The following is a 17,805-nucleotide window of genomic DNA, read 5'->3' on the forward strand; positions in this document are numbered from 1 at the left end:
ACAGAGGCTAATGATGAGCTTGAGTCTGGGCACTGGGCTACCTCCTGGCCCTGCTGCTAAGCAGCTTCTACATCTACAAATCATGAAAGGAAGAAAGATGCCCGTCTGGCCATTAGCTGGCCACCCTTCTTCATCCAAGACCAAGACATAAAGAAAAGCTGTGTTGAGTTCTGTGGTACCTCACTGTGGAGCTCCCAAAGCAGGCAGCAGGACCATGGCAAGCTCCCACTTCTGCTCTGGATGGAAGAAGGTAGAGACAAACGGGGAATTCGGCTAAGAAGGCATGAATCCTGTTTCCGTAGAAACTATACCCGAGACAGACACCAGGTCCCTAGCCTGCTCTCACCAGCTGTGCTCACAAAGCCCACATGCCCACCTCCCTCTCCCTCCCTCACCTGTAGACCACAGAAGGAAACGGCACTTTGCCTCCACGTACGTATGTACACATAGAGAAACCCACAAACTACACGCATATGCATTTGCATCTATATCTATATATATATATGTAGTGTCTGGAAGACGATGGGAAGTCCAGCCCTCTTCCAGGACTTGAGAAACTGAAACCGAAGCAGTAAAAGGCCACTGCTTCTTCTTCTTTACTCCAGAGATACTTGAGGAGGTGGGAAAAATCAATCTAGTGAAGAGGGGAGTAGGGGGCGAAGATCTCCCCCATACCCAGTTCACTTCCCGAGCTCTACCCACAGCAGCCAGTCTGCCCCCAGCCCTCTGTCCCGGACACAAAGCCAGTAGACCAGGATGCAGAGGAGACGCCCACTCAGGCCAGAGGGAGAACAAGCAGAACCAGGGTCTGAGTAGCCCTGGAAACCAACAGCCAGGCCACCCCTCCACCAGCAGGGGAGGACAAAGCCCCACACACCCATCGCCCCACATCTCCCGCCCTTGCCCCTTGGCCAGCATCCTCACTCGGGGCACATTTAAGTGGTAGCGTCACAGCAGAGTGGCGTGGCCAGGGTCGTCGTGCTCCACACTGCTGAGAATCGCCGTCTGGTCTTCCGGCAACTGGCGGTGGCACAAATCTGAGAGGCGGGCAAAGGGGTCGGGCCGGGAATGTCTCTTCTTCCTCCGGAGGCAGACAGCTTCGTCGGGCCACAGGACCTGAGAGTTTGGAAGGTGCTGAGCCTGGGAGGCAGAACCGTCTGGGAAGGAACAGGTGTACACACAGGAAAAGAGAAGAGAGCAGTGAAAGGGAGAAGGTAGCCTCGCCCACTCACCTGTCCTCCGCAGGGCCTGGTTTCTGGTCTCTAGAACCACATGCTGGCATCACCAGACTTCCCAGGAGATGGGAGCAGAAAGTGCAGCAGAGAAGCCATGAAGGACCCACACCTAGGGCCGCCCCAAGTGCTATTCTAACGAGAGTCCAGAAAGCAGGATGGGTGTGGCTGAGCTTCCTGCAGAGTCACATATCTAGTCAAGCAACAGCTCTTTTTCATCTTGTTAATATTCAGGATATTTATCTAGTATCTTTTATCTAATGTTTCTTTTTTTTCTAATGAAGAAATATCCATGCATCTCTTTTAGTGCTTCCTGGATGCCAAGCATCATTCTGGGTACTGAGGTTGGGCACACTTCCCCCCCACCACTCTCTCCTTAAGCAGTGATGGATGTCACACAGGATTTTATTCATCCACATGAGAGTCAGCTCTGGCCCTCCCTGAATGGCCAGGGCCACCCCTCTGCTTCACGGTCCTTCTGGGGAAACAGAGGTAATGCCCTTGCTTTCTAGAAGATTATACATCAGCGTGGGGATGGGGAAGAAGAGACAGACTGTAAAGACTACAGATACAAAATTTTCAGGTACTGCAAGAACTACCAAGAAAGATAAAAGAGGATCATGAGACAGAAGATGACCGAGGCACTGCTTCTGCTCTCCACTTTGATGCCAGTCTCAAATTATGAGCTTCCACAGACCCCAGGGAGAGTGTTCCCAATGTGAAAGCCTTGGGCTAAAAGCAAACGTGACACATGCCGGAGACCAAAGGAGGGTAACACAGAGTGAGTAGAGTCAGTGAGGCAGGAAGGGCAACAGAAATCTGTTCTGGTTGCAGGGAGAAGCTTCTGGAAGGTTTTAGTCAGAAGTGTGTGTGCACACACTCCTGTGAAAGCAAGAAGATGTTACTACATTTTCTAAAGATCACTCAGGTCACTGTGTGTAGAATATGCTGCGGGGGCCAGGATGGAGGCCAGAGGACCAAACAGAAGGCTGCTGCTCTGGTCAAGGTGGGAAATGGGAATGACTCAGAATTTAGTCTCCGCATTTGAGACAGAAAAACATGGTCAGATTCAGGCTGTGTGTTTAAAAGCTGAGCCAACAGACCTTATCAAATGGACTGGATCAGGATGTGAAAGCAAGAGAAGAATGGAGGCTAAAGTAGCCTGAGTGATGGGGCTGGTAGCAGTGCTGTTTATGAAACTGGGGCAGAACCAAGGAGAAGAAGATACAGAGAGAAGATCAGTAACTCTTCTGAGGACATTGCAGAGGCTTCTAAAACATCCAAGTGCATATTCAGCAGATACCTGGAAATATGAGACTTGTGCTCATAGAGGAGATCTGGGTAAAGACAGGCATTTGGGAACTGTGGGCACAGGACAGGGAACAGGGCCCCTGTGGACAGAACAATAGGACTCTTTGCAAAAAAAAAAAAAAAAGATAATGGACAGCTAACAGATATGCAGGAAGGTGGTAGGTAGACAGAGGGTCTTAAACTGAAATGAGCTTAAATGGGTTGAAAATTCAACTTTGGGCTCCGATTTCTCACCCAGAACCTAAAAAATCCATTTTTTTTTTCTCCACCTCAGTGTTCCCAACTATAAACGAATAGGATAACACCACCACCCTAAGGTTAAGTGTAAACTAAGTGCTCATTGTCTCCCAGAGATTCAAGGGGCCTCTGGATAGCACTCTTCCATAACCAGCCTCTACAGAAAGCTGCTCTTTAGAAGACGGGGAAGACCAGCCAGAAAGCTGTGCAGTGGCCTTCTTGGACAGCCTGACACAGAACTCCTAAAAGCACCGTAAAAAGAGGGTGCATGATAAATATTAAGGAGCTATCTCAGTCTGAAAAAGGACTGGATTAGTTTTGCACTATCTTAGAAGTTACTTATCACGGCTGGACACACAGCACACATCTCAGTAGAAGTCTCCTTTCTATAAGGCAGTTACACTCTGACTCAGGGACAAAAGTCTGGCCAGCCTGCAGACACCAAGTCCATGCCACAGTGTCCCCTTAACCCTGAGCAGGACCCCAGTATTCCCATGTCCAACTAGAGACCTGAAATGATAGAAAGGAAGTATGTAAGGAGACAGGGATATTTCTAAGGCATACGGCAGAATGGGGAAAAAATGCTGTTTATAGTATTAAACAAAGTACATTAAAACAATACTATATATGGTCTAAGGGCATATGCACAGAAGGGTTCTAAACACACATGCCCCCAAGAAGGCTGGTTTCCAGGTGGGATGAAACAGAATTGGGAAGACAATCAGAGATTTTAACCTTTTTTTGCTCACTTTTGATATGAAAATTATATTTGCATACTACTTGACAGTTAGCATTAGAGAAGCAAAGACCAGGATAAGCTGGAAGAGTTGACTCCAGAGAACCCAGGACTGGGATCCTGAGGCAGACAAGCCCACGGTGGCGGTCAAAGTGGGGGAGAGGGGCCGGCGCATCTCAACATTTACCGGATCGTTTCTTTGATTTCGAGGAGCCCTTGGATGACTTTTTGGGCTTCTTTATCCGTTGGTATTTCAGAGCCTCCAGCCTCTCAGGTACAGCAGCATTCCCAGGTGCAGGTGGATGTGTCCTGGAAGGGACAATTGGAGAGGCACGAGTCAGCTCCCAAAAGAGGGACCTTTTGAAGAGGAGCTGGAAGAAAGCCAGTAGCTGACCAGGAGGAGACAGAGCGCAGCTCTGCCGAGGCCCAGGTACCCACAGCCACTCCTCAACACCTGCCTCCCTTCTGCTCCTGGAAGAGAGAAACCCAGCACACAGCGCCAGCAGCGGAAGGCCTGCCTCAGGTGGACACCAATCTGCAGAGCCAGCAGAGGACCTAGGAATGGGGGAGATAGGCATTAATGGCAGTCCCATCACAGGACACTCAAGCTGGGGCAAGGAAGGTCACAGGAGGAAGCAGCTTCCATGTCTGAAGTTCGTGGAAAGCATCACAAGCAAGGCCTTGATGGAAAGTAAAGAGGCAGATTAAATGGGGGGAGAGCAAACTTGACCCCACTGACTGTCCTCCTCCAGGAGAGACACGGCCAGGTCAGATGGGAACCCAGTGCCCAGTGAGATGGAACTTCACAGGCTCTTCCCCTCCATCTCCAAGATTCAGGCAGAACCCCGGCAGCTAATAGCAACAAATAGCTGTCATCTAATGACATTTTCAGCAGCAGACCAGGCTCAGACCTCACCAGTCGTGGTAGAATGGAAGGGATGGAATATAGTGGTTGCAATGGCCAGGCGGACAGCTTGCAAAGCCCTTGACATCTGCAGCAAGTATCCAGCTGTGGGTCTCCAATTTTAAGATTGGACAGAGAAACCAAGGCTGTTGGGAGATGAGACCACCGACATCGGTGCCTCTGCTCCGCCTGTGGAGTGGATGTAGCCATTTGCCTGACAGAGCAACCGCATGTTAGGACAAAGCAACAACTGAACTGTAGCCTGTGTGGCCCACGTGACAAAGGGGCCCAAAGAGCTGAGAGGATTGACTGTCAGTGACAACCTGTGCTTATGGGAGAGAACTGTTCAAGCGTCATTAAAAAAAAGAAAATCTAGACGACGTGTTATCAATGCCATTTCCTCTCAAAGTAAGCCAAACTTGGAGCCTAAGGAATAATAGGGGGTAAGAGAGAAATGGATCACTCTTTCTTTCCTGCCTGTGCTGGCATTAGCATGCTACTGGGGAAGCCGGGACACTCTAGGACCATGTGGGCAGGAGAGTCACACACCCTCAATCCCCCACACTTCCCTCTTCTGTCTCCATCACAGTACTGGTTAAGTCCTGACTGAAAGTAGCACAGCCAAACCTGTGAGGGAAGAGAAGTCCCCATGGGTGAGCAAGCCATGTGAGGTAAAGAAAAAAGAGGGGAGACTACAGCTGCATCGCCCCAACATCAGACAGGAAAACATACAGAATAATTGTAGATAAGCCTCTGGTTCCTGCGGTTTCTTGCATTCACTGACAGTGAAGCAACCTGCACCTTCTGTGATGGATGCCATCCTTCCATCACCCTTTAGTAGCTAAAGGATGGAGAAGCTCCTCCTAAGTCAAGTCAGAGACAGCATCTTGATTTTCAACAGCCCCCTGGCAGCAGAGAGCGAAGGACCCACCCACATACGCACACAGCCTCCAGAGAGTAGTCCAATTCACCAGGAAAGGCCAGGCCTTCCAGCCCTGAGACCAACATACCCCCCACTCCCATTGCTTCTACTTTCACAGACTCCACAGTCCACCCACAGAGACCCTACACAGCAGCAGCTGGAAGGAAATCTGGAAGGCAGACCAAAGGATGGAGATGGCTAAGGCACAATGGAGCACCCTTCGTCATCCCAGATTAGGGCGTCTTCGTGCTGCCTAAAAGGAAAATCAAAGACATGAATCCACTCCCGCTATTCTGCCTCCCGGTCCTGGCCAGCCTTTTCCAAAAGACAGTACAAGTGAGTGATGGACAGTCTGAGGAGGTGTATGACAAGCAAGTGGGCCCAGGGACCAGCTTAAACAGCACAACTCAGGGTGACCCACTGGGCATGTGAGAAACTGGTACAGGGTGCCCCTGAAAATTCCTCAGGGTTCCCCAAGCCAGCTGAAATGTCCAGAGACGATATTATTATAATCAACATATTATTGCTACTATTGTTTTTATCATGTAGCAGCTGTTTACCACTTACCATGCCAGGCATTGACCTATGTTCTCTGCAGTTATTTTCTTTACTCCTCACAACAACCCAAAGAGGCAAATACTATAAGGACCCCATTTTTCAGATGGAGAAACTGAAGTTAGTGAGGTTAGGCCATTTGCCTAGTAATCCAGTTGTCGTGTGACAGAGCCAGGACTCTCAACATCAGGTAAGCTGCTTGTCCACCTTCCTCCTAATGAAAACAGATACCGAAGCCTTGGAGGAGGAAAACACTGCTTCCACATTCACCTGAGCAGCCGGCCTGCCCTGGAAGCACTCTTTGTCAGTCACTGACACGCTCTGCTTCAGTGGCAGAGCCAGAGAAGACAGACCAGGGATGGAGGAAGCTGGCGGAAGTGATGTCCTCAGGCAGTGAGTCCTAGACAGCAACAATCTAACAAGGGGCTAAGCCAGTTTTCCCTCGCGAGGCTGCCAAGCTCCAGCCCCTCCAGGACACCTGCCATCCACCTGTTTTCACGTTTGGCTCGGTGCTCAGACACGGGCATGTGATAGAAGAAGGCTCCTGAAGGCACTGGGACACTCTGCAAACGTCTGGAAGAACGGATGGTGATGGGGAGGGGCAACATGGGTCTTTCTTTTCAGTTAATTTTGCAGAAAAGTGACATGAAGTGGGTTCCAGCAGACTGGAGTCAAACTGAACTCCCTTCTCTAGGAAGGGGGACTGTGTCCCCTTATTAAGGCAAAGCCAATCTGGGGACTTTCAGATAAAGGACATTTGGTGCTGATGACTCTTAGTAGGAGGCTGGGCAAAGCAGCTCCATCCTCCCCCTGGAACAAAGGCGGCAGGTAGCCCATGCTGACCAGTGGGCTGCCCTCCAGGGAGGGAGTGGTGGCCAGAGTTCTCATTCCAGTCAGCCTCCATTCTTCCAGAACACAGAATGCAGCAGCTGTGAGCCCCTTCCCCAGAAAGTACGAGCACTACTGGAAGGTGAAGGCCTCAAAGCCAGGGCTTCTCTGGGCCATGTTCCCCCATGGATCCCAGTTCTCTGTCCCACAGGTCTTTCTTTGCAATCAAGACCTACCAAAAATGACCTGGAATTAGCCTGAACATTTTTCTCTATCTCATTCATCATAAAATTCATACAAAACCCACGTCACAACCATCTAGCCCCAGAGGCCTTAGCTGCTTATCTCTGTTCACCCAACGCAGTGGAGGAAAGACACAACCAGGTTCAAAAAGACAAACCCACAGGACAGGATGGTCAGAATCCTCTGGACATTCCTGCCCCAAGAGCTGACCGTTAACAACCAGCTGCCACCATGCCCAGCGATAGAGCTGTGACTAAAGAGCACTCTCTCCTCTCCTGAGTGCGCTCTGCTTGTCCTGACGACAGGACTAAGGGTAGGGACCGAGGAAACCCACTCACATCCACGGTGTAGCCAGGCCAGAGTACACAGATCATCTATCACAGCACAGACAGCCAGAGTCTGGAGATCAGCGCCCACAGACGGCCCTTCTCTGGTAGACCAAGCATGTGTCCTCAGAACTCAGGAGACTTCCTTGCCGGGGTTCACCCAGTAAAAGGGGCTGCAGCACGCTCTCAACCCACCTGCCCAGTGGAGGCCAAGGTTGGTATGAACAGGAAACGGGATTAGAGGGGATGTGAGGACAGGGCCACTACTGGTATCAGACAGGGAGCTGAGAAGATCGGCTACAAAAGGGACAGGTCCACGCAGTACCACCCACGACGGCCCATCCTGAGAAGGGAGCAGGGAGGAGAGGGAGGAAAAGGGGGAGAGGGAAGAGGAGGAGCAGGAGAAAGTGAAGGAAACAAGAACAGAGCAAGAACGCACGTAGACAAGACGAGTCACACCTCCAACAAGACTTGAGTGGGGACACGTGCACAGGCGCAGCATGAGGGCAGCGTCTGGGGGAGCCTGGCACCTGCAAGGGCCCCAGCAGCCAGCACGGCGAGGCCTAACTCCAGGGCTGCGGAGGACCTGACTCCCTGAGGCCGGGGTGCTGGCCGGGCCGACAGAAACAGTGCTCCCATGTCATGCCCCTGGATTCTGGGTTTGCCACAGCAGTGAGAGGATATTCAGCCCCCGGGCCTGGCGAGGGCCTGACAAGTGGGAACACCAGGAAGGGGGTCTCAAACAAAAACAGGCCCAGGCACTTTTCACGGGTGGACTTGAGAGAAGGCCCTGGAGCCATCACTCCTCTGGGGGCAGCAGAGGTGCCACAACTGGGGGGCAGGGAGGAGAGCAGGACGGCAGTCCACTCACTGCAGGCAGCTGACCCCAGGAGCCCTGAGAACAGGCGCTCATAACCACATGCTTCCTGGTCTCCAGGAGCTCATGGCCGCAGCAAGGCACCCAGCCGGCCTCACACAACCTCGGGGTCTCTGCTGCTAACACTTGCATGACTGCCGGTCATGAAGAAATGGTACAGCCATCCTTTTTAGGGAAGGCCATTCTTATAACTGGAGGAGACTGACAGTCCTGAGTTAGGACATTAGACCCCCTGGTGTTTCCAGGTGGGGAAGGAATGCAGAGGCTTCAACCTGGGAAGCCAGAAGCACCCAGAGGAGGTCCTGCTCCCATCGGAGGGCCTGGTGCCTGCACTTTTCTGTTCCCAGAAGAGGGGAGTGGTATCCACAGCAAAAAGAAGCGTCTCAGTTACGGTGAGAGTGAGCGAGCCTCAGGTGACCACAAAGCCTCTCTCGAGACTTGAAATCCCTGTGCTGTCAAGGTCCTGAGACTCCACCTGGAAGAGGGGTGGCCTACGTGGAAAGCAGAGGAAGGAAAGCAGTGCTTGACCAGCCTCTTGCCAATTCAGCTTCCTTCTGTCCTCTCCTCCAAGGGAGCTCCAAGACCTTGAGGGCAACAGGAGCCTTTGGTCTAGGTACCCTCTCGGTCCTGCAGCCACCGAGAACTGGCTGCAGAGCAGGCTCAGGGAGCAGTGACCTCTCCCTGCCCCTGCCCTCACGGGACCTGAGGAAGGCCCGGCTGGTGGGGAAAGGAGCAGGGCCACAGCCCACGCTCGTGCTCCTAAGTGGACCATTTATCTGTAAGACCCCAGGAGGACAGTGAGGGCCGGCAACCCCGGGGAAGATCTGCATCCTGGGATTAGAGGAAGGGGGTCTCTACCCCTAAGGCTGCTGAGGAAACAGGGCAGAAGGGTGCTCCTGGACACCATGTTGCCCAGACAGGTCTCCAAGGTGCAGAAATGCAAAGCGCTCGTAGGCATTCTAGGCCCCTCAGGGTGCATGCAGGGCCCCAAGGGCTTCTGTGGGAAGCTCTGGGCAGCAGGATGGCGAGGTGTCTGAATGCGAAGACTGCAGGGAGGCTCTGGGAGGGCGCTCGAAAGCTGCAGCTAGGTGGTGCCCGAGCATGGCCTGGTGGGCTGTGGCAGCAGCATGATGTGGGGAACCCAGAAGCCGCGGGGAATTGGAGTGGGGGCTGCCGCCCCACAGAAGGGTGAGGGGCTATGGTCTGGATTCCCCTGTAGAGGAAGCGATGGCCCTGCCGAAGCCCGTCCGCCTGTCCGCCCCCCGCCCACCCAGCCGGAGCTCCCTTACCTATTGAGCTGAAGAGAGGCTTGTCTCGACAACACTGCCCAGATAGCTGAGATCAATCAGAAACAAAGCAGTTATCAACACGGGCGCGGGGAAACCACCCACGCACACCCAGAGGGGGGAGGAGCACGGGGACCAGAGAACCGACAAGCGAGGCCAGAGAATGGGGTGAGGGGCAGGAGAGGAGAGAGACAGAGACCCAGACGGCACAATGGGACAAAGCAGATGAGGGCTGCACAAAGCACAGACGACAGGGCACGGCCCCCAGCATCTCCTGCAGATAGCGCACGGCTCCACGCCTGGCGGCCCAGCTACAGCTCTCCTCTACCTCCCGAGCCTCCTTCCCACCTGAGCCGGTGGGGGTGGGAGGTGAGGCTTGTGCTTCCAGGTACCAGAGAGGGTGGGAGGGGGCAGGGGAAGGGCGCCAGGCTCCCTCCTCTCGACCACCTCCCTACCACCAGGCCAGCCTCCTCTGGACTCTGCTCCCCTGCACAGGCGGCCACATCAAGAAGAGACCAAAGGACGGAACCAGAGAGAGGCAGGGAAGGGGCAGGAGGGATGGGGGACTACAGACGGTGCAGGCTCTTTGAGCAAGTCAGGCCAACCCAAAGAAGATGGAGAAGGAAAAGAGACAGAGAGAAGGACAGACTTGGGAAAGAGGAGGCGGGGAGGGTGGGGAGAAAGACCAGAGAGAAAGAACTTAGGCAGGTGTCCAGGCTGACTGGTACCTGGAACACCAGCTGCTACAGTTTACAGTGGGCTCCCTCAGGCTGGCTGATCGCAGGGGCTTGTCTGTCTGTCTGTCTGTCTGCAGCTCCCTACGAGGCACACAGGTTGGGGTGGGGTATGTGGCTCGGGCACAGGTTCGCAGACCTGAGATTTTGCTCCCAGCCTCTAGGACGCAGCTTCTGGGGAGCATGGGGGTGGGGGTAGGGGCTGGGCTGGCACTCACTAGACTGCTAAGGACTGGAGGGTGGGGACAGGAGCCTGGTCATCCGGAGAAGTCAGGCCCCAGGGACCTGCTTGCAAGGAGGAGGGGCCAGGGAAGGAAAGGAGACTGGATACAAGGTCTCTAGGAAAACCCTGGAACCACCCAAAGCCAGGATCACCGGGATGTGGTGGGCCCTCCACTCCAAGAAGCACTGCGTGACCACTCACTGGGACATGCCACACCCCAACACTTGTCCACAGGTGCCGTCCCCAGCACCCTCAGGGCCTCCTGGGAGCTCTGGGCTGGGTGGAGAAGATCCCTCATGCTCCTGGCTAGGGTACCTGGGCAGGTAAGCCGCACCCCCACCCCAATGACCACACCCTGCCGATGCCAAGACCAGCGCTCCTCTCCCGAAGGGATGCTGTAGCATGTCCAGACAAGCCCTGTCGTTCAGTGGATGGAAGGGACAAGGGCAGGGAGGAAGGGGGAGGAGGATGACCAGGGGAAAGTGGGCAGGAGAGACCAGTTCACACTCACCCTGAAGTAGGTAACGGTGGAGGGGGAGGCTCTGGTCTGAGCAGCTCCTCCCCCATCCTTCGAGGGGAAGGCGTCTGTCCAAACACATCCAAGTTGTCCGCAGGCCCCGGAGGGCCCGGCGGCGGCGGTGGCGGCGGCGGCGGAGGGGAGGGGTAGCCTGTGGCCAGAGTGGTGAAGCCCATGGTGGGCCGGTAGCTGGGGCTGCCGCTGCGGCTGCTCTGGGACGGGGAGCCCGTGGATGGCGTGGACTTGCGAGAGAAGCTGACGGCGGCCGGTGGCTGAAGGGTGATCTCCGACATCTCGGCCTGCTGCAAGAGGCCGGGACGAGGCCGGGCCCGGGCGGCAAGCTCGGGGGAGCCGGTGCGGGAGCTGAGGGGGCTTTGGGTCAGAGGCGAGAGCCGGGAGGGCTGTAGCACCACTTGATGTAAACTGGGCTCGGCGCGCCTGGCCTGCCGGGGACTGGGCCGCGGCCGGGGCTGGGGCTCGTACCACCGGGTGTCCAGGCCCAGCGTGCTGGGGCCGCCGTGCGCCCCCGGCTCGGCTGGCTCGGGGTAAGGCAACACGGGTATGCCCATGCCTTGGCTGGTATGTCTCAGCTGCCCTTGGCTCACCAGAGGCTGCACAGGCCTGTCCTGCCACTTGGCGGTGGTGGGCACTGGGGCGGGGCCTCTGCCAGGTGACTTGCCAGCCCAGCCCTTGGGTGCTTCCAAAGACAGGATGCCCGGGTAGGCGGCAGGCACCTGAAGGGAGGCGGGCGGCAGTCCTCGGGGCAGGCCGGCCGCGGGCTGCAGACTCTCCGCCACGTCACAAGGGTGCAGCTGGTGGGGGAACATCATGGCCGGGGTCTCCAGTCCCCCAAAGGGGAACTCTGGCCGACCCCAGGGCTCTGGGGAGCGCCCGCCGGTGGGTGTCTGAGTCAAGGGCAGCGTGCTGTTGGAAGCATTCTCTCCGTTCTCCTCAGGGATGGTGGGGTGGCCAAAAGGCCCCTCGGCGTGCAGGGGTGGGGAGGACATGACGGAGCTCAGGGGGCTGCCCACCTCCGGCATGTAGAAGGGGGGCGGCTCCACCTCCCCAGGGCTGCTGCTGCTGAGGTACCCGTAATACTGGCTGTGGTGGAAGGGCCGGGGAGCCGGCGGCCTGGCTTGACCGGTGGCCTGGAGCCGGCCCTCCAGGCCGCCAGGGCCCTCTAGGCCACGGGGCTGGAACCGAGGGCTGTATGCTGGTGGTGGCAGGTAGGACTCCTGGCTGGATGACAGAGGAGTCAGCTGGGACTTGAGGGCGGCCACAGATGTGGGCACCAGTGGGTCCTCATTCTCCTCGTCTGACTGGCGGAACTCAGGGTACATGTCAGTCTCCTCGGCAAAGGGGAAGCCCTCTATGCGCCGGGTCTTGGCAGAGGGCTCCATCTCGGAGGGATCCATCACGAAGCGGCCATCGGGGCCCCTGCTAATGAGCTCAATGGGTGTGGTGGCCTCCGCTTCAGCCTCCGCCTTGGCCACACTATACTTCTTGCTGCTGATGGCCCTCTTGGTCTTCTTGTACAAGGACAGCTCCTTCTCACGCATAGGGCTCAGCATCCTCTTGGCCGCCGGCTGGCCCTGGTCATCGGAGGACTCTGATGGGGCACGGAGTGTGCGGATACTCTCGGGGCTGACCTTACCAGAGGACAAGCTGGGGATGGGGAGAAAGCAGGAGGCATGAGAGGAGCACAGAGACACTATTTCTATCCGTTCTCCCTGCAAACAATCACAAGTGCCTGGTAGGATGACAGTGAGGAGGTGGGCTACGCGTTTCAGCGTGAGATACTCTGGCCAATGCTCAATTGCCCTGATGTCGACTGTCCATTTTTTGAACAGATGCCCACATTCCTACGTTCATTCTGCCTGCTGCTATTGTTTGCCACCTCTCTCTAGTCTCATCTGCAACTTCATTCCCAGGTTGCTCAAGAAATGCAAGCTCATTTTAATAATAACTTGAGCAAAACATATTGAGAAGACAAATCTGTTAGGATGGGGTGAGGGGGAATCAAAGAAATACATTCCAAAGTCAAAGAGAAACAACCAATCTGCTCTTTGGAGCCATCTACACCACTGCTCTCACTGTTCGTGTGGACAACTTAAAATGACCATGCAGATCCATTAATGGTACATGACCTAGAAACACTGTCATGAGGCTGAGCCAGACTTCCGCCCCAGACAGCCGTGCCCTGTCCTCCCGGGGCCAGGCCACTTACGGAGACTCCAGGCTCTTCCTGCAGTGCGTGATGGAGAGCGGAGGATCTGGAGGGGTAAAGAGGGGGAGCCTGCTGAGGGCTGAGGCCACACAGCCCACCCCAGGTATCAGCAGAGCCCAGAGCAAAGCCCTCAGGGAAGCAGCCTGCTCAGTGTCTGGCACATCTGGATCCAGGATCCTGTACCCCACCGGGCCCTGCCTCCACCCTCTCTCTGGTCCCCCTGACTCTCCCCACCATCCTTCCTTCCTCCCCCTTTCAAGTGAGTCTCACTGGCAGCCCTGCTCCCCTATTTCCAAGGGGAGGCCCAAGGCAGCTCACAAGGCCCCAGTTCCCCTATTTCGAAGGGGGGGACATGAGGAAAACTGGCTATTTCTCCTGAAGGGGGAGCTTCTGGGACTGTGGGCCACATGGGTAGGGGCGGGACCTCCACTTACCTTTCTTGCGCTTGAGCTTCCGCTTGCGCTGCTTATTGACGAAGCAGGCAGCCAGCGTGCTGAACAGGATGGCCGCGGCCAGGAAGCAGATGGTGGCCACGATTCCAGCCAACACCGGCCGAGCCAGCCCATCATCAGTCAGGTCCGGCTGCGGGAAGATGTCTGGGGGATGGGGGGGATGGAGCACGAGTGAGATTCTCCCTCCCCACGGCCCCACCTGTGCCCACCCCAGCCCAGATGCTTCCCTACCTGTGGGGGACACACCTCACTAAGGCTCAGCCCTTAACACTGAAGAGGTGGTGTGGCAAGAAGAGAGAGAAGGAGGTTCTACAGAGCCAAGGAATCGCTACCTGGCTTGTGAGGAAGAAACGCCATCTATATCTCCTACCTGTGGGAGGGCAGCTCCATGATGGGTTGTACTTGTCCAGCACACACTCTGTCTACATAGAAACCCCGTGACTGGACATTGCCACAGGGCCTGAGCACCAACATAATCACGGCGACCCCCACCAGCTTCTCTACACAACAGGACCCATGGGCGAAACTCTGCAGCAGGGGCAGGCCCTCTTGCTCTAGTACTCGGGCACCCCTTTCTAATGCATTCCAGTGCAGGCTGCAGCTTCTGCAGGGGGATCAGCACGACCTATCCTGACAGCACGTGCAGGGGCGGCAAACGGTATCCTTGTTCTACAGGCCACAGTGAGTCTTGCTTTGTGCCCAAATTTGCGGAGCTTAAGAGTGACTAAGCCAGGACTGGACCAGTCCACTGAGTTCCACTGCCACCTGACAGTTATGCTAGTCAGTGCCACCCTTCAGCCTCATCGAAAGGGAAACCTACGTATTCTGATATATTCAGCCAGAGTCCATTGTCATGTCAATGTTAACAGTGGATTAAAATAATCCAAGCAAGCTGACTGGCTGAGTAGGAAATGAGTACCCAGTCTGTGGGAGTGGGAGGCTTAAAGGCAGATGCTGAGGTAGCTGCATCCTCATTCACCACAGGACACTTCCGACTACGTTTGTTTTCTTTCAGGAATCAGACATGAAGCCGTCAAATACAGAACACTTGGCAAGAAGCGTCCCCAAAACCCCCAAGTCCTCCGATCTGGCCTTGGCTGCAGCCCTCTTTCCTGGGGAGAAGCCCGACAAGTATGCTGGGTGGGTCCTGCTGCCTACAGCAGATGTCTTCATGTGGAGAAGGTAATACAGCCCTGTGGTGCCTAACATACAAGACAAGTCATACTACGCTCCCCCCTACGCACTCTTACCTGCCCTCCCCAGCTGCCCACCAGCTGCCCCAGTGCATCTACGAGCCCTGAGCAAGAGCTTTCAGGAAATGTGCCACTGCTTGATCATGAAGCAAGAGCCTCTTCCCAAACCCAGGGAACCACTTCTGGGGGAGGGACCTGTTACGTGTCAGGGACTGTAGCTGGAAGACGACGCATGGAAATGGGACCAGGGCCAAGAGAAAGAAAGATAAATGGAGAAAATGCTAGGGAGTTGCTTTATTTAGCCTGAAAAATCTAGGGAGAGGAAGAAGTGGAGGAAAACAACACCAAACAGCAATTTTCCAAATGAAACCACCATAATTATGAAGCCGCCTTAGGAGAGGCGTCAGTAAGTACGGCGGACCTCTTTACTGTCTCTTTGCTCCCATCTGCCCCCCAGCCCACAGCACAGGACAGCACTGGAGGAACAGAAATTTTAGAGCAAAAGGACTTAAGTCCTTTTTGACTACTTTAAAGTGAAGATGAGCTCTTTCTTTCTGTGGCTCCCTTAGAGAAACAGGCATAAACGTAGCTCCTTTGGTGAAGAAATAGTACCCACCTGATGGGCTTCACAAAGGCTAAGACTCACACTGATTGAACAACTAGCACTCTCCTGTTTCCAGCTCAGCCTCTTCCCACATGAGCCAGAACCCCCCCCGCCGCCACCACCACCACCACCACCAAGTACCTGTGCTGGAGACGCCGGCGATGTTGCTGGGCTCGCTGACCAGGTCCTGCATGACGGCCAGGACCCGGAACTCGTACCACGTGTCCTACAGCCCCAGGAACAACACCCTGTCAGGTGAGCGACCCAAGACAGCCACTGACCTCCCCCCAACCCCCCGCCCCGTGACTCTGCAGCCATCTCTCACGGAACAGGACACCGACAGTTTCCGTGGGATAAATCCTCCCACCGTGGCTGATTTCAGGCTAGGGATGTGAGGTCATTGGGAGCAGTGTTGGGAAGAGAGGCACACAGGAGTCCTGGGGAGCCACCATGAGCCAATCCCAGCTCCAGAGCATCCAGGGCAGGAAGATGGGAAGCTGGGTGAGATTCGTTGCATCCTTCAAACAAGCTGGTGCCTCTCTCCAGCTAGAGAGATGTTCAAGTTTAAGGGGAGTCAGCTGGAAAAAAATGATGTGTTTCTTCCTGGGGCTCAGAATCATTAAAGGAGGTGCTCCCACCCTGGCTCAAGCTAGAAGACCGCCCTTCTGGGGGGTCCTCTGCCCAACCCACGTCAGACTCCAGCAGGGAGCTGAGTCTGTACCTGGTGACCGAGCGGGGCTCCCAGCTTGCCTGTTCTCCCCAGCTTGTGTCAGCGCAAGGAGACTCCGCAAGGCAACAGGACTCCCCGCTACCAAAAAGCTGGCCCTGAACCTGTGGACCTTGGCCGCGGTGACCTGAGGATCCCAAACCCTGGCAGCAGATTTGGGATGGTAACGCAGCCGACCCTCATATACCTGAGTGGGTCACTCAGAGCTCCCAGTGATTCTAGAATCATGAAACGAGAAGGAGGGAAAAGCTAACCCCCTCACCTGTGACAAGTCCTTGGCAAAGAAGTCCCCGTCAGTGCCAGGGATGGCATCATCTAGCATCTCCCAGCGTTCTCCGATGCGGAACTCCATGATGTAGCGGTCAATGGGGAAGCTGTGATTGGCAGGTGGGAGCCAAGACAGGAGCACGCCCTGCTGGGTCCGGTTGGCTGTGAGGCACCTCGGTGGGGTAACCAGCACCAGGGGTTCTGGAGTTGTGACAGGGAATGCTGGGAGGAATGGGGGAGGACACACAATTGGCAGGGATGTTGTGGCCACTGCACCCCCTCCAGCCACATGCTACCCTCTGGCCCAGCAGGCACCCCTGCAGGCACCACGACCCCAAGGTGAGGATGGCCATATCTCCAAGCTCCCGTGCAGCCATTAATTCAGGGACAAGTGTCCCATCCAGAGCCCTCTTAATCCAAGGGAAGGAGGCAGGGCAAGGGGACCCTGAGCTTCCTGATGCTGTCTCCAGAGCACTTCTAAAAACATACGTGAGGAATCAAGTCCCTTGGAAGGAATAAAATCAGGAACTACAAGGAAGATAGAGGAAATAAATGTAATTATCTCTTCAATAAGACAGTATCTTTAAAAAGATACTATAGGGAGTTCCCATGGTGGCTCAGTGGTAATGAACCCAAGTAGTACACATGAGGACGTGGGTTCGATCCCTGGCCTTGCTCAGTGGGTCAGGGATTCGGCGTTGCTGTGAGCTATGGTATAGGTCACAGACTCGGCTCGGATCCCAAGTTGCTGTGGCTGTGATGTAGGCCGGCAGCTGCAGCTCTAATTCGATCCCTAGCCTGAGAACTTCCATGTGCTGTGGGTGCAGCCCTAAAAAGACCAAAAAAAAAAAAAAAAAAGATACTATAAAACACATCTTTAGTTCTCTCCCAAGGAAAGAGGAGCATCTTCCCACAGCACCCTGCTCTCTCCATCCAGTCCCCTCAAGCACAGGTGGAAAAACAGGCCCCAGGGCAGGAAGCTCCAGGACAGGTAAGCCTTCTGTGACAGCTGCTCCCTTGGCAGCAGTAAAGGACCCAGGACAAGACTGGTGTGGAGCTGCCTGTCCCAAAGAGGGGACAAATGCAACCAGACAGATGGAGTGAGCAGCTGGTTCCAGAAAGGAAGAGTCAGCCCCACACCTGCCACCACATGAGGCTCAGGGTCAGAGAAAGGTCCCAGCAGTGGTGCAGAGGAGGAGAGGGATACCCCTGCTCCCCGTGAGGCCACAGGAAGATGTAGACATGTGACCAACAAGGAAGGAGGACTCTGGAAGCTCTTCCGTCCATCTGAGGACACATCAAGCCAGCCCAAAGTGGCTCTGATGTGTATAAGGCACTTGGGTCCAGACAGACCCCATAGGACTAGGACAGAACCTCACTGGGAGGTCAGTGCTGATCCTATAA

At 55.2% G+C, this 17,805-nt stretch overlaps 1 protein-coding gene across 3 annotated transcripts in view; it reads right to left on the reverse strand.

The window, feature by feature from the left end:
- Positions 1-409: 409 nt before the first annotated feature.
- Positions 410-17,805, reverse strand: part of IGSF9B (immunoglobulin superfamily member 9B) — a 43,477-nt gene continuing 26,081 nt past the window's right edge. The window contains exons 14-20 of one of the 3 annotated variants that reach the window (XM_047752554.1): positions 16,397-16,623; positions 15,549-15,633; positions 13,593-13,754; positions 13,159-13,204; positions 10,926-12,596; positions 3,704-3,825; positions 410-1,116 (exon numbers count right to left, since the gene is read on the reverse strand). In XM_047752554.1, the coding sequence (XP_047608510.1) occupies positions 776-1,116; positions 3,704-3,825; positions 10,926-12,596; positions 13,159-13,204; positions 13,593-13,754; positions 15,549-15,633; positions 16,397-16,623 (2,654 nt within the window). In that variant the 3' untranslated portion in view covers positions 410-775. Of the gene's footprint in view, positions 1,158-3,703; positions 3,826-9,460; positions 9,507-10,925; positions 12,597-13,158; positions 13,205-13,592; positions 13,755-15,548; positions 15,634-16,396; positions 16,624-17,805 lie in introns of those variants that run through there. The other 2 variants (XM_047752556.1, XM_047752557.1) reach the window with 2 other exon arrangements.

Source organism: Phacochoerus africanus, chromosome 11 (assembly GCF_016906955.1).
Source record: "Phacochoerus africanus isolate WHEZ1 chromosome 11, ROS_Pafr_v1, whole genome shotgun sequence".
NCBI classification, from domain to species: Eukaryota; Metazoa; Chordata; class Mammalia; order Artiodactyla; family Suidae; genus Phacochoerus; species Phacochoerus africanus.